The sequence below is a fragment of the Solea senegalensis genome, linkage group LG13 (genome assembly GCF_019176455.1).
Source record: "Solea senegalensis isolate Sse05_10M linkage group LG13, IFAPA_SoseM_1, whole genome shotgun sequence".
NCBI lineage: Eukaryota > Metazoa > Chordata > Actinopteri > Pleuronectiformes > Soleidae > Solea > Solea senegalensis.
The window spans coordinates 18,198,504-18,215,055 of record NC_058033.1 but is presented as its reverse complement, the minus strand read 5'-3'; the positions used below and the strand labels follow the sequence as shown (position 1 = coordinate 18,215,055).

At 45.0% G+C, this 16,552-nt stretch overlaps 1 protein-coding gene across 1 annotated transcript; it reads left to right on the top strand.

Moving 5' to 3' along the window:
• The first annotated feature begins 3,185 nt into the window (after nt 1–3,185).
• Nucleotides 3,186–16,552, top strand: LOC122779339 (A disintegrin and metalloproteinase with thrombospondin motifs 2-like). The gene is made up of 25 exons (XM_044041545.1): nt 3,186–3,350; nt 3,948–4,396; nt 6,639–6,822; nt 8,149–8,255; nt 8,334–8,417; nt 8,922–9,005; nt 9,092–9,245; nt 9,430–9,535; nt 9,701–9,844; nt 9,929–10,061; nt 10,245–10,358; nt 10,667–10,812; nt 10,892–10,981; nt 11,320–11,402; nt 11,515–11,648; nt 11,920–12,043; nt 12,424–12,504; nt 12,586–12,749; nt 12,833–12,992; nt 13,070–13,202; nt 13,410–13,623; nt 13,716–13,845; nt 13,989–14,063; nt 14,156–14,303; nt 15,565–16,552. Exons 1-25 carry the CDS (start codon nt 3,263–3,265, stop codon nt 16,355–16,357), a joined length of 4,122 nt encoding a protein of 1,373 aa, XP_043897480.1. The 5' UTR covers nt 3,186–3,262; the 3' UTR covers nt 16,358–16,552.

The following is a 16,552-nucleotide window of genomic DNA, read 5'->3' as shown; positions in this document are numbered from 1 at the left end:
CCTGCTTGTGTCTCCTGACCGTGGTCGGGGAACGCAGGGGAGATTTATATTCTCCAGGGCCGGAGTTCGCGTTCCTTTCCGGGGTTAACTCCCGAGACTTTTCTCCGCAGTTGGTATGTGGTGGCACACAAATGACAGGACGTTCGTTGGCTGAAGAGTGTTCAGTTTATTGGCTAATTGCACGTTATCGTAAAACTCTCTCCCTTTCTGCTCCGGTCGCCGTCTCTACCACTCATTCACTCGCACACACGCCGAAAAATGTAAACAAAAACAACAACCGTCTTCCGCTTTTCGGGCTCGCTCATGCGTCGCGCCTCGGCCGCGCGCACGCACTCACATTCACACACTGAGCTGCCTGGGTTACACATTAGTGTTAGACACATCCCACAACACTTGTTTGCAGCCAGAGTGAAGATGCCTTAGATTTGAACATGAACAGCACCCAAACTGATGAGACTGCGCAGGAAATTGGACAGCTGTTTGACACCATGGATCCGAATGAGGAAGAGAAAGAATTAATTCTTGAGCCTTTTAAATTTATTTTTTACCAGATTGAAGATATGTGGCTCTTCTGTGAAGAGATTATGGACAAACGAGGGTACTTGGCGTACTCTGATTACAAAGAGTGGAAAAAAAATGTTGTTGTTGTTGTTGTTAAAACACTAATAATTAAAATCATAAAAAAAAAACTGCTTAGAAGATATTGGTTATCTGGGTCATTTAACTAGGTATTCAGTAATTCACTTTGAATACACAAAGCTAAGTTCATTTAAAATCATCAACCCTCACACCCTCCATGTGGTCCAACAGCACAAGGTAAGAACGTAGCACAAACAATATTAAGCAATTATTAAATGAATTATGAGGTGTTATAATTGCAAACAAACATAAGATATGCCTATATAAAAAAAACAAGTAAATCAATATGTAAATGGATCCAGCAATGCAGGGGGCTACATTTTCAATGATAAATAATGGTATAGAAGCAAAGAACAGTCAGCAATAGGTTGGAGTGTAGATGCATTATGCCATCACACATTAAGGTGTATTTACAGAGATGTATTGTTTCAATATGAATTTGTAGTGCAGACTAAACTAACAGCTGTCCTTTTTGTGAATTATATTAAATTAAAATATTGCATGTTTTGAGTAGGCTAATAATGTTTATAGGGGATCATAACAATAGCTGTACATCTAGTTTGCACTGATTATCTGTAGTATAACCCTAGAAGTGGTCATAACGTTTTGTATTTTCTTTTTTTATATATATATATATATATTTTGTTCGTTTTTTATCTTGACATTTTCCTAAGTTTTTTCACCTTATACAGTTGAACTGGAAAGATATACAGGTTTGTTTGTTTTTTTAAACACATGGATACACATAAACATATTTACATTGTAAACATAAAATAAAGATCCAAGAAACATTGGGAACGAAAAATACGTGCTTCCGGTATGGTCGCTTTTATTTTGAAAGGCTTCGAATCAACTTCCGGTCCTGACAGCGCAGGAGACCTCACAGTGCAGGTCTGCAACGAAGGGTCCTGACAGTGCAGGTCTGCAGCTAGACTGTCTTGGAGATTTTATTTTCAAAATAAAAGCACGGACGCACTCTGCTGTACGCGTTGGCTCCGGTCTCCCGAGTTTTATTGTAAAGGAAGTTTACACTACACTGAACCTTGTAAACTGGTCAATAATATAGCGATACCACTTGGCTCAAGCTCATGCAGATTTACAGCCACAGTTTCATCAGTGGTAGCCCACCTGCAGGCTTCATTGTTGATTTACTGTATCTTTGACATCATGTGTCACATTCACCAACACGTTTTTGTACGATGCTGTAGCGGTCTTTATCGTTGTTAGAATAACAATATAGAACAGTATAGAACTTCTTTATTCACTCCGCCATGTTTTTCAGACAATCCCCGCACAACACACAATAACCTTCACAATAAGAGCTCCCACGATAAAGCTTCCCTTTATAATAACTGATAGACATAGTGTTACATAAACAGGAAATAATTTGATTGTGTCAGTGTGAGATTTTACCAAATGTAACTTAACACTAGAGACAGATATGCTGCAAATCTTTTCAGGACTTGTACATTCAGTGTGGGTTCCTGTTCCTGTGTCATGTTACACACGTGGAATGGGGAAAAAGGAGTCTCCAGTGTGTAGGTATTGAAGGATCATTTTTTATTCTGTAAACACAGACAGAATAAAAACATACATGGCTACACTTGCACGCTGGTCCTGGTGGTGGGTGTGGTTGAGGGGCTGTATGAACAGTATGTAAGTGTATAATCCTAAATGTGTTCATGCAAAACATTGAAAACAATCTGATTGTCAACAATGTCTTGTTTAAAAAGAGATCATGAAATGATGATGATGTTATTTGCAGCTGATTTGTTTCTGTAAATAATCAATAAGTGATCAATAAAGTTGATTGTGAACAAACGACAAACTCTCACTGGATTTATTTATTTCTTTGTATGACCTGGACTGCAGTCGGCCACCAGAGGGCGCTCCAATCAGATAACACACGTCAACGGTAAAGTCAGGGTTTAGCTGCAGACTGCAGTAACGACTTGACTCCAGCAGGGGGAGCTGCTTCACCACAGTAGGAACAAAGTACATTCACACAAATAGTTTCAAGAATAATTATTATGGTGATGAAAAGGAATAGTTCAGGTTTTTGACGTGTGTTTGGATGAACGCACTCACTGTCACTCACACACACACACACATACATACACATACAATCACTCAAACTCTCACATACACACACACTCTCTCTCACACACACACACTCACACACACTCTCACACACACACTCTCTCTCATACATACACACACTGCTGCCTCCATCACTAAGATCAAATGTCTTATTTTGTCAAATTCGGCATTTGAAATATTTAATCTAGACTTAACTCAGTGACACAAAGAGTGACCACACGAGGCAGCAGAGGACCTGCAGCTCCTGTGTCATGGTGTGAGGTTTGGTGTGAGAGAGTGAGTGACAGATCAAAACAGGCCGTTTTTAATAATGACCCATCTAGTGGGGGAGGGCACTCTCTCTCTCTCTCTCCCTCTGTGTGTGTGTGTGTGTGTGTGTGAGACAGAGGGAGGAGATAATGACAGAGGAGGAGGAGGAGGAGTCTGTGTTTCTCAGTCCAGTCTTAACAGCTCAGTCACATTGTGTCTCTCTCTGTGTGCAGCGTTGTGTGTCTGTCTCTGTCTCACCTGTCTCACTCTCAGGATGGAACACTGTCTTCATGGATTATTGATCGCTGTGTTTCTGCTGCAGATGAACTGTTCACACTCACGTTCTGTCAGTCACAGCACAGGTGAGTCCTGCTCCTGTCTGGAGTGTCAGTGAAATGTCTATCTATGAACAGAAGGTGGCAGTGTAGAGGCAGTGAGCGCAGACGGTGTGTAACTGTGTTTAGAAAGTGTGCAACAGCTGTTTTCTCTTTGGCTCTGTGACAGACCAGAGTGAATAAAACAAAAACAGCACTCATGCTCGAGGCGGCCAGCAGGCAGCACTGTGTTCCTGAAGTTTCCAGCAGATGTGAAAATTCAAAATGGCCGACTTCCTGTTGTGTTGAGGTGGTGGTTGGTTGGTTCAGCAGAGCACCTGACCTCTGACCTCTGACCTCCTACAGAATGATACAAATCTGAAGGAAAACAACAGGTTCCTTATAAAATCTGTGCAAGGAGCTGTTCGGGCCCCTGGCATTGGGGCCCCTGTGGTCCTGATGCTCAGAGTTATAGTGAAGAGTTTAAATCTCTGTTTCCACTTTTCCATAATTGTTTGTGGTGTTTTTCTGGTATTTAGAGAATGTGAAGGATTCAGATCATGTGTCATAACTGTGTGTGTGTGCGTGTGTCTGCGTGTGTGTGTGTGTGTGTTTGTGTGTCTGCGTGTGTGTGTGTGTTGTCAGAGTCTCTTCATCAGGTCCTCTCAGAATACATTGTCGTCCGTCCAATCAGGACGGACTCAGAGGGGCGTTTCCTGTCAGGCTCAGGCTCCAGCCACCCACTGAGGAAACAACTCAGCAGCCTCTCAGAGGACAGGCCCACTGACAGCATCAGACACAAACAACAACACGCAGCACCGTCCAACCACACAGCTCGTCACTTCAGAGGGCGGGGTTACATGGAGGAGGTGGCGGCAAAGGCGGAGCTTTACTACAATGTAACCGTGTTTGGTCAGAGTCTCCATCTTCGGCTGCGTCCCAACTCTCGTCTCGTGGCCCCCGCCGCCACCGTGGAGTGGGAGGAGTCAGGACGAGTTCACTCTGAGCCAATCAGAGACAGAGGCTGCTTTTTCACAGGAGACGTTTCCAACATGGAGGACACGTCTGTCGCTATTAGCAACTGTGATGGACTGGTGAGACAACACACACAGATACACACACATGTACATACATACATATATACATATGTGTATGTATATGTGTGTATACATATATGTATACACACATATATGTATGTATGTACATACATGTATGTATGTATACATATACATACAAATGTATGAATATGTATGTGTATATAAACATACATACATATATACTGTATGTATATACATACATACAGTATATACATACATATATGTACATATTATATTCAAATACTGATACAGTGACCGTGCAACTTTAATATAAATCTAAAATTCAAAGTTAATATAAATAAAACATTAATAATATACAAACTTTCAGGTCCAAACATTTACATTAAAAACAAACTAATGTGTCAAAACAAATCTATGGATCACATCGAGCATGTAATGACAGAGATGTCATGATGTCATCAGGACAGGCCGAGGTAACGCTGCTCTGCGCCGAGCGTCCGCAGAGGTGGCGCTTGTCACCTCAGACAAACGTTGCTGCCAGTATACACAAACACAAACCACATGTTAAAATGAGTCATTTCTCCTCAAATCATCTGAAAACCTTGTTCTGGACACAGAAAATTTTGAATTACAACTGTAGGGGGCGCTAAACGTGAAACTGACTGCTCATCAGTGGAAAAAGAAGAAGTGAGCTGAACAACAAACAGTTTTCGTTTTCATGCATTCCAGAAGTTTGAAGTCACAACTGTGGAAATAACGTCACACCCAGGTTGACTGAGATCCAGTTGTTGGATCTCAGTTGCAGATGTTTCACATGTTTGGACCGCTGTTGTTTCCATGGTTACAGAGAGACAAACAAAACAAAACAAACAAAAGTGACCCACAGTAGCCAGAATCAGTGAGCTGACAGCAGAACCAGCAGAAACAACAGAAAAAGCAGAACCACCAGAAACAACAGAACCAGCAGAACCACCAGAAACAGCAGAACCATCAGAACCACAGAAACCACCAGAATAGCAGAACCAGCAGAAACAACAAAACCATCAGAATCATCAGAACCATCAGAACCACCAGAAACAGCAGAACCACCTGAAACAGCAGAACCAGCAGCAGAACCACCAGAACCACCAGAACCAGCAGAACAACATAACCAGCAGAACCACCAGAATCAGAAACAACATAACCCAGAACCAGAAAGAAACCAGCACCTGAAACAGCAGAATCAGTAGAACCAGCAGAAACAGCAGAACCATCAGAACAGAACCAGCAGAACAGCAGAACCAGCAGAAACAACAAACCAGCAGAACCACCAGAACCAGCAAAACCACACAGAACCACCAGAACCAGCAGAAACCAGAAACAGCAGAACCTGAAACAGCAGACACCACAGAACCATCAGAACCAGAAACAAAACAACAACAGAAAGAGCCAGCAGAACCACCAGAAACAGAAGAACACCAGAAACAACAAACCAAGAACATCAGAAACAGAGAAGAAACAGCAGAAACAGCAGAACCAGCAGAAACAACAAAACCAGCAGAACCACCAGAATCAGCAGAAACAACATAACCAGCAGAACCACCAGAATCAGCAGAAACAACATAACCACCAGAACCAGCAGAACCACCAGAACTAGCAGAATCAGCAGAACCACCAGAAACAGCAGAACCACAGCAGAATCAGTAGAACCAGCAGAAACAGCAGAACAGCAGAACCAGCAGAAACAACAGAAACAACAAAACCAGCAGAACCACCAGAACCAGAAAACAACAGAACCAACAGAACCACCAGAATCAGCAGAAACAACAGAAACAACAGAACAACAGAACCACACCAGCAGAACCACCAGAACCAGCAGAACACCAGAAACAGCAGAACCACCTGATACAGCAGAAACCACAGAACCATCAAAACCACCAGAAACAGCAGAAACAACAAAACCAACAGAAACAACCGAACCAGCAGAACCACCAGAAACAGAAGAACCAGCAGAACCAGCAGAACCAGAAACAGCAGTCAGGACTGAGGCATCACTTTTTACAGTGTGGCCTGATTTCCTGTGGAAACATCTGGAAAATTACAAAGAATATTTTCCTTCTGCAGTGGAACATCACACTGAGGCTTCAAATGAGGTCTAGATTATAGATCATAGATCATAGATTATAGACTACAGATTACAGATGCATGATCATAGATTATGAACTCCAGATTGCAGATTATAGACGACAGATTACAGATGATAGATTGTACATAATCAGTGGATTTCTCTGTGTCTCAGACAGGACTCATTCGAACACGCGTAGACGAGTTCTTCATCGAACCTTTGGAAGAATGGAGGAGAGAGGGAGTAGGAGACAAGGACAGAGGAGACAAGGAAGGAGGACAGCGCCACATCGTTTATCGTTCCTCAGCTGTCCGTAAACAACCAGCTGTCAATCAAACTGCAGACAACGTCCTCCGAGGTGGGACAACATGGATGCTGCTAATGTAGCTGCTAATGTAGCTGTTAGCTGCTGTGAGCTCTCCTCAGGAAGAAACTTCATGGAGTGTAGCACCCTCTTCAGGATGAATAGAAAGGAACGCCCTCTCACATTTATCTTCACAAACATCCTTTTATCAAACCAACTTCCACCACTACATTCTGTGATGTCACCAGTTAAAGATGGTGACATCTTTAAAAATACCACCGTTTTATTCTTATTGTATCACAAAATCTTATTGTAATGACAGAAATTAAATGATTTATCTTCACTGTAAAGGTCACATGACACGTGTTTATGTTTTTCTGTAGTTTTTTACAGTGTAGTCATGTCTCATATCTGCTGAGTCGTTTGAGCAGAAGAAAAAAATCAGAATGCAGTCAAACTGTTCCAGGAAACACACATGCATACACACGCACATATACACACACACACAGACACATATACACTTATATACACACACACACACACTCAGACTCACACACTCATGCAGTTGCGACGTGGCGGTGTCAAGTGTCAGATTCTTCGAGGTTTTGGGGGCATGGCCTCAGAGTTGACGGATAGTTCAGTTCGTCCTCTCACTCTCTGAATCCTTGTCAGCCAATGAGGATCAAGTTCACTTCAGTCCAAGCCTCCAGCTGTACCATGTGACCCCAAAGTGACTCATGATTGTGGAAGAAGCTTCACTGACCACACCGTCATGTGACTGTCATAGTCATGTGACAGTCACTGGTCACGTGACCGGTCATGATCATGTGACGGTCACTGGTCATGTGACTGTCACTGGTCATGTGACTGGTCATGGTCATGTGACTGGTCATTTGACTGGTCATGGTCATGTGACTGGTTATGGTCACCTGACCTCCAGTCAGGGAAGGTAACATCTTAAACAAACCATGTGACCTACGTTGACAGAAGAGACATATTTGCTAATGTTGTTAATGCTAGAAATATTAGCTAACACCGGCTAATGCCTCTAACATTAGCAAAGGTTGCTCATGTCGCTAGCCTTAGCAGAGTTGCTAACATTGCCCCCCAACATTTGCTTTACAAAGATCATATCATGATAGCACGATTGCTAGTTTAACATTAACACTAACCCTCCTACAAATCATTTGATCGTAAACAAAGATCTCGTCTAAGATCATATTAATATCACTGTATGATGCTACAATTAGCAATGCTGCTAACATGACCAAAAGTCAGTGCTGGTCATCCACACCCACACTCACACTGAGGTTAGAGGTCACCTGAACTACCAGGTTACCTGTGAAATAAAGATCATCCTGTTGTTTTTGTGTTCTCCAGCTCCTCTCGTAGGTTCCCTTAACTTGAAGCAGAACGTGTTGTGGTCGACACCAGGGTCACGCAGACGGAAGCGCTACATCGAGGAGGCGGAGTTATTTCACATTGAGGTGAAGATGGAGTTTTTTTTTGGTAGAGAAGCAGATGAAGTGATTGACAGAGAGCTGACTTGTTCTCGTCTCCTCCAGGTGTTGTTAGCAGTCGATTATTCGGTTCTTCTCTTCCACGGCCGAGAACACATCCAGAAGTATCTGCTCACACTGATGAACATAGTAGGTGCTTCTGTGTTACCATGGTTACCACTGGTTCCATTTTTGTAAACATGTGACATCACAGAGGTCTGAAAACTGCGAGGTTTACTTCTGTACGAGCAGAAATTGCGACATTTGACAACCGTGATGCGGTGGCATCCTGACTGGAGTAAAAGTGTTTGTGCACGCTGTCACTCATGGTTAACACACCAATGTTAGCAATGGTTGCTAACATTAGCAACAGCTACTAACATTAGGGATGTTAGCCAGTGTTAGCAACTTTGTTTACAGTAGCAGTTTTTGGTCGAGCACAGAATAAGTCAACAAACATTCTTCTGAAAGGTCATGGTCATGTGATGTGTTCTTACATAGTGTCAAAAGAAGTCTGGAGCTCAGAGCCCTAAATTACGTCAGTGAAGTGCTCTTTGTCTGATCTCACATCTGGAACATGTTTACCACGGTACTGAACTGCTCCACCTGTGGAAACACAGCTGAACACGAGTGTTGTCGATGTGTCTGTTCTAGGTGAATGAGATCTATCAGGACCATTCTTTGGGCACCAACTTCAACGTGGTCCTGGTCAGGATCATCATGTTGTCACCAACAAAGGTACAAAGCTCTTTCTGTCCATCAATAGTTCTCAGTAATGTCTCTGTTCAGTCAGTAAACCAGTAAACCCACGTGTCCTCCGTCAGTCTCAGGAGCTGATCTCGGTGGGGAACCCTCAGAAGAGCCTCGAGAACGTCTGTGGCTGGTCGTACCTCCAGCACAGGGAGCACAGTCACGCCGAGCAGCACGATCACACCATCTACCTGACCAGGCAGGAGTTCGGCCCCTCCGGCATGCAAGGTAATAGCACTAATGCTAACATTAGCTTTCACACAGTTTTCAGACATGAATATCCTGAGAACTGTGTCCAGGTCAACAGCAGGATGACCTCCAGAGGATCCAGGCGATCAGAATATTCTCAGTGACGATGGTGGGCATTTACGTTCTTGTCACCTGACCTCTGACCTCTGGGGTGTGTCCACAGGCTATGCTCCCGTCACTGGGATGTGCCACCTACATCGGAGCTGTGTCCTCGTCCTGGATGACGGCTTTTCTTCAGCCTTTGTCGCTGCACATGAGACGGGACATGTGTGAGACACACAAACACACTGCACCACCTTTAAAAACTGCACACTGTGCTGGCGTCACAGGTGACATCACAGGTTACCTGACGCCACAGGTGACGTCACAGTGTTGTAGTTGGAAGAATCTTAACCCATCTGTCTCTGACTCTGTCTGTCCCCATCTGTCTCCAGATTAGGTATGGAACATGACGGCGAGGCTAATAACTGTGAGGACGACGTGTTGTTGGGCAGCATCATGTCTCCTCGAGTCCAGGCCACATTACACCGCTATCACTGGTCAAGATGCAGCTGGAGGGAACTGCACCAGTACCTGCAGTGAGCATCGCACACGGCACTGCACACTGCGCCGCGCACGGTGCCGCACACTTATATCCCAGTGCTGTGTCTCTCTTTCTGTAGGACTTACGACTGTCTCCGTGATGACCCGTTTAACCACGAGTGGCCCGCTCAGCCTCAGCTGCCGGGGTTCCAGTACTCAATGGACCAACAGTGTGTCTTTGACTTTGGACCTGGATACAGTCTTTGTACTGCAGTACGTCTGTGTGTGTGTGTGTGTGTGTGTGTGTGTGTGTGTGTCAGGGTCATGTGATCAGAGGGGACCTCTGACCTCTGGTTTGTATGTAGATAGCCAGTCCCCAGGACCATCACATTGGTGCAGAGGATTAACGTATTTGTTTATTATGATGATGACGTCGTTCTATTCTCATGTTTCCAGTACACGACCCCTGACCCCTGCAAACAGCTGTGGTGCAGCGAATACACAAACCCGTTCTACTGTAAGACGAAGAAAGGTCCGCCCCTCGACGGGACAAAGTGTGGACCAGGGAAGGTGAGGTCACAATGACGTCTGGTTCTAAAGTCCAACACTCGTCTGCTCCTGGTGGTGGTGCTCTCTCATGTGTCTATAAAGGCCCGAGTATTCTTCCACAGCCCAGATTTTGCAAACACACGAAAAGTAAAAACTAAATGTGCACTTAGTTTAGCATGAAGACCAGAAATGAAGAGATCCGCTAATTAGCCAAACTAATAAACATGCTAATCAGTGAGCTTTTGTAAAGCCTAGCTAGCATGCTAAGCTCCATCCTCCATCCCTGTAACCCTAACTCTCATCTCCATGGTAACCGTCTCTGCCTGAAGCACTGCTTTAAAGGCTTCTGCATGAAGTTGACCCCTGACCTCCTGCGACAAGATGGCAGCTGGGGAACGTGGAGTTCCTATGGCAGCTGCTCCAGGACCTGCGGGGGCGGGGTCAGGTTCCGGAGCCGGCGGTGCGACAATCCAGCGTGAGTGAACCACTTGTCGTCTGATGATGATGTCACAGTTCTGATGCACCAATCAGAGACACTAACCTGTTGTTCTCAGTCCAGCCAACGGGGGGCGCACCTGCTTCGGAAACAGCTATGAGTTTGAGCTGTGCAGCCTGGAGGAGTGTCCACCATTGACGGACTTCAGGTCAGTGCGTCTGTCATCTGAGTGACCCGGGTTCAAATGGGTTCTACTCGGTTCTATTGGGTTCTGTTGGGTTTTACCCGGCTTTATTGGGTTCTTTTCAGTTCTGTTGGGTTTTATTCGGTTTTATTGGGTTCTTTTTTACATTACATTACATGTCATTTAGCAGACACTTTTATCCAAAGCGACTTACAAGGGAATTGAGTTACAACCTGCCAGGGGTGGAGTTGAACCGGTGACCATGATGTCTCTGCACACAGGGGTACTGTCTTAACCACTGAGCCACTCCACCGTTTTCAGTTCTGTTGGGTTTTATTCAGTTCTGTTGGTGTGTGTTTCAGGGAGGAACAGTGTAAAGTGTGGAATCCATTTTTTGAACACGATGGCAAGAAACATCACTGGCTGCCGTATCAACACCCAGACCGTAAATACACACACACACACACACGTACACACACATGCACACACACACACTCCACCCTAAATTTCCCAGTGTACGTGGCTCAGCCAGTGTCATGTGACCTGTGCCTCCACAGCGGACGAGCGTTGTCGTCTGTACTGTCAGTCGAAGGAGACGGGGGCAGTGGTTTCCATGAGCAAAATGGTGCATGATGGGACGTCATGTTCATACAGTGATGCTCACAGCGTGTGCGTTCGAGGAGAGTGTGAGGTCTTTATTGTGGCTTTTACTGTTGTATTTAAAGTTTGTTTTACAGTGCCTGTCATTAGCATAGCATCAGTAGCTGTTGTTTTACATATGAAGACATTTTCTTCATGTTTTATCAGATAAAACTGTGTTTGAGGAGTAAAACGAGGAAACATTTTCAGGAAGTGTGCAGCTAACGTTAGCTTAGGCTGATCTGTGTCTGACCTGTGAGAGGTGCTTTGTTATTTGATGCTCCACTTCTGCCTCCTCTCCTCTCTCCTCTCTGCTCCTGCAGCACGTGGGCTGTGACAGTCAGATTGCTTCAGACAAGCAGGAAGATCGATGTGGCGTCTGTGGAGGCGACAACGCCACCTGCAAGATGATCAAAGGAAACTTCACACGCAGCACAAAGAAACCAGGTGTGAGCGGGATATGGAACTTGTTCTGGTAGAAACTTGTTCTTGTAGAAACTTGTTCTTCTAGAAACTTGTTCTTCTAAAAACTTTTTTTTAGAAACCTGTTCTTCTAGAAACTTTTTTTTTAGAAACCTGTTCTTTTAGAAACCTGTTCTTCTAGAAACTTGTTCTTGTAGAAACTTGTTCTTGTAGAAACGTGTTCTTGTAGAAACTTGTTCTTGTAGAAACGTGTTCTTCTAGAAACTTGTTCTTCTAGAAACGTGTTCTTGTAGAAACTTGTTCTTCTAGAAACATGTAGAACCTTGTACCATGTAGAAGAAAGTAGTAACAAAGATAGAACTTTGTGATCAGTAATCAATGTTTTGATAATTGGCTCTATCCAGGATACTTGAAGATCCTGGAGATCCCTAAAGGAGCGCGTCATCTGCTGGTCCAGGAGTTTAAGGGGACTCCTCACATCCTGGGTAAGACGGCACAGGTGACGCCATTTCTTCTTCTGCAGCTTGCAGTTCTCTGGAAACATTGTTTTCTGTTTTGTGCCGCAGCGGTGAAGAACCAGGAGACGAGTCACCTCTTCCTTAACGATGAACACGAGCTTCCAGAATCCCGTGTGGTGATTGAGAAGGGTGTGGTCTGGGAGTACAGTAACAGCAAGGAGCAAGAGTCTGTCCGAACCACAGGCCCACTGAAGTATGGTGTCCTGCTAATGGTCAGTCCATGAACAGAGGAATCTCACCTGTCCATGCTGTGTCTGGTAAGAAGCTCAACCGGAACTGTGTTTGTCTGCATCAGGTCCGTTCCCATAACGACTCCAAGGTTACAGTGTCTTATAAGTACATCATCCAGGACCGCCTACGCTTATCACTGGAGTCCAACCTGGTGCAGGAGGACGCTGTCTTCTATGAGTGGGCGCTGAAGAAGTGGTCGCAGTGCTCCAAGCCCTGCGGAGGAGGTACGCAATGATTGACAGCCTGTTCATTTGGTTACCAGGGTAATGGGTGTGTTGGAACAGTGATATCTTGTTGCCAGGGAAACAGTACACGAGGTTTGGCTGCAGGAGGAAGGCTGATGGGAAAATGGTTCTCAGGATGCTCTGCTCCAATGTCAACAAACCGAGAGCCATTAGCCGCAGCTGCAACACTGACACCTGCAGCTCACCACGGTAATGCACCACAGGTCTCTATGGAAACCTGAAGTGTTCTACTAATCACAGACATGTCAACGACAACAAATGTAATCTGGTGCTAACATGACTAGACCTTCTCATCCAATCGGAAATTCAATTTAATTCAATTTGATTTGTATTGCCCTGAATCACAACATTATCTTAAGGCACCGTAAGCCTCGTTCATTCTGTTTATTCCTGCAGATGGGTGACCGGGGACTGGGAGGACTGCAGCACCTCTTGTGGTCAAACTGGGTGGCAGCGTCGCTGGGTGAGCTGCCAGCACGAGCCCAGCAGGGTTCAGCAACAGCAGCGCTCAGTGCACAGCAAACTCTGTCGAGACTCTCGGCCTGAAGCCAAGCGTACCTGCAACCGTTTCCCCTGCCCCGCCACCTGGCGAGCCGGGCTGTGGACGCCGGTATGAGAGTCTTCCATATTTGTTGGTAAAACCACAGATCAATGACTGATCAGTTAAGTCTGATTATCTGATCGGGGTCTTTGTGCTTGCAGTGTTCAGTGTCATGTGGAAACGGAACTCAGGAACGTCAGGTTGCATGTTCAAGTCCTGAGGAATCAGCTGGAAACTGCAGTGAACCTCGACCAATCACAGCCCGCAGCTGCCAGGCCACGCCCTGCAACGGTAGGCACTGACCAAACATTGTGCTTTTCTAGTTTAAATCTCACAGTAATTAACAGTTGGTGGACAAGCTGCTCTGGTATAGAGGATTCTGGGAGTTGTGGTTTGTTTTCAATTCTAATTGTGCATTTATCTGCCCCCTGCAGGCGACCAGAAAAATGCCATCATCCAGTGGTTGTCCAGGTCCAACCCAGAGTTCCCTGTGCAGAATATCTCCTCCAGTAAAACTCCTTCAGTCACATGACTTTACACTTTTTCCTTTCACTTCATTTCTGCTGCCTCCTGACTCTGACCGATTCTTCCTGCTCTCCAGGGTATCGTTGTCGCGGTGACCGTTCAGTGTTTTGTCACATGGAAGTGTTGAATCGGTACTGCTCCAACGCCAGATACCGACTGATGTGCTGTAAGTCCTGCAGCAAGGAAAACGCCAGCAGCACGAGTTCACCAACCACCAACAGCAGGTCAGTGACGGCAGGTCATCAGTCAACGCCAACAACACCAATAACCACAATATCAAAAAAGTATTTTTTTTAATTATTATTATTATTTTTAATAATCAAATTAATTTGTGTCTGAACATGTCTGAATTGAATTACTTTTTCAGTATGTTATGATTATATTTCCAGAAAGAATATGATTATTTTTTGTGAAGCTGAGCTGGATTTTCCTGGATGTCATTAAACGCATCATAGCTCCGTGGACCTGCTCTAGTAGTATTGTTGGCCTTTCGTTGAAGCTACCATTTCCTATTTGGTTATAACTTTGACTGACGTGTGTCGTCAGCCAGTCAAAATGTGATATCATAGTGACAGAATGCCCCAGGCCCAGCGATGTGTCTGGCTCTAGCCCCTGCTGTTGTCATCAACGATGTTTGAACCTTTGGCGGGTTTTGAAGTAAGTTATGATCACTGCATTAACACCACCGATCCATCATGTTTCTGATCTCCTTCGTGTGCACTTTTCACGGCGATCGTTTGGAGAAAAGAAGGAAATTATTTCAAGAGGAAGACCTACACTGAAGAGGTACATCATTTACAGTAGTTGAAGTGTTAATGATAAATTGATAATATTTTTTAGAAGTGGTGAGGACAAAACTGTTGATGATAAATAGTGCCGGGGACGTGTTCCCCGTGTAGCTGACGCCTATGCTTATGTGGAAGCTTGTTTTTGTGTCATATAGTGGCTTGTGAAATTGCGTTTGCTGAGTGACTTAACGGAAGATGTGGTGGTAATGATGCAGTAGCCTATAGATGCGCAGTGGTGTGCATGTGCACTATGGCATGTTTTGTTTTTTTTTACTGAAGGCCCTGACTGAAACCCCACAGTCCGCTACTGCCAATAACACACAGACAGCAACGTTTTAGCACTTGGACTCAAAACACAAAAGATTCTTCCAATGCCCCAGTGTTGTATTAGATGGGACAGAAGGTGAGCAAGGAAGTTGGACTAAAGGCCCTGGTATACTTCAGGGTACAGCGCCCCCTGTGACCCTCATGGGGAGGACAAAGCGTGTTTTAATAGAAACATGTTATTGTCAAACACAAACGCTGGACCTCCAGTTAACTTCTGCAAATATGTGTCTTTGTCACACTTTGCTATGAATGCAGTTAGCTTTAGCATAAGCACCAGGAGAGTGACGTGTTGCAGGTATTTGGAAACTGATCTGGTGGGAACACAAAACAAAGACCGTTCTCATCATTATTCTTTCTTTTTTTTTTTTAGCTCCTGGATTTCGCCGACAGAGACAGTCACCTCAGTAACCACACCCACCTGGTCGGACAGCAGCCACATCATCAGTGACATCATAAACCCAACCTCCATCTTCACCGTCACTCCTTCCCCCACTAGCAGGAGCAGCACCGACTTCATTTATGTTGAGTACGATGACTATGATGAGTATTCGTCTTATGAGGATCCTCTGGATATAACTACTCCTCGCCCATCCACCACTGCTCCTCCCCCAACCAAACCACCTCCTCCCCCAACCACCCCTGCTCCTCCCCCATCCACCACCTTCACCACCACACGGCGCACACGCAGAACTGCTCCACCACATTTATTCAGGAGGACAACGACCACAGTGCCCATGGTAAATGGTGATGGTACGACACTGTCACCGATCCAAACATCTGCCGTCCCAGATTTTCCCACCTCAACAACATCTGATCCTGATGACATCATCACCACCACATCATCGGGTGGGCGGAGCCTTCAAACTAAAATCAATCTGACAGAAACTGAACCTACAATGATGTCTGCGTCCTCTTTTGTCCCGCTTACGAAGAAAGAGAACAACTCAGTGGATGAGGTCCCATACCGGATCGTGGGATTGGACAGGGACGTCGCCAGCGGACAGCAGAGCTACTTTGTCCCACGAATGCCAACGTTCCGCGAGCGAACGCAAAACAAACGTATCCAACAGCTTCTGAATGAGAAACGCCGACAGAACCTTGTGAGGAGAGCGAACCGGAGCCGAGCAGATGGGAGTGGCAACAACGCTAAAACACATTCTTAATGTTTTAACTTGCATGTGCAGCTTCTCACTTTCTGCTAATGCTAACAAAGACTTGATGATAAACTGAAGCAACATCAAAGAATGAAGATGGTTCTAGAAGCAGGTTCTGTCAACGTTTCAGACCAGAACCTGGTTTTTCTCTTTGTACCAAATAATAATGTTCATAAATAAAGAGTCATCTGGTGTCAGACCACA

Excerpts from the sequence above, each read along its gene's own strand:
- LOC122779339 (XM_044041545.1), top strand. The coding sequence starts at position 3,263 with ATGGAACACTGTCTTCATGGATTATTGATCGCTGTGTTTCTGCTGCAG. Across the intron at positions 9,246-9,429 it reads CGGCCCCTCCGGCATGCAAG|GCTATGCTCCCGTCACTGGG; the intron begins GTAATAGCACTA and ends GTGTGTCCACAG. Across the intron at positions 12,044-12,423 it reads ACGCAGCACAAAGAAACCAG|GATACTTGAAGATCCTGGAG; the intron begins GTGTGAGCGGGA and ends GGCTCTATCCAG.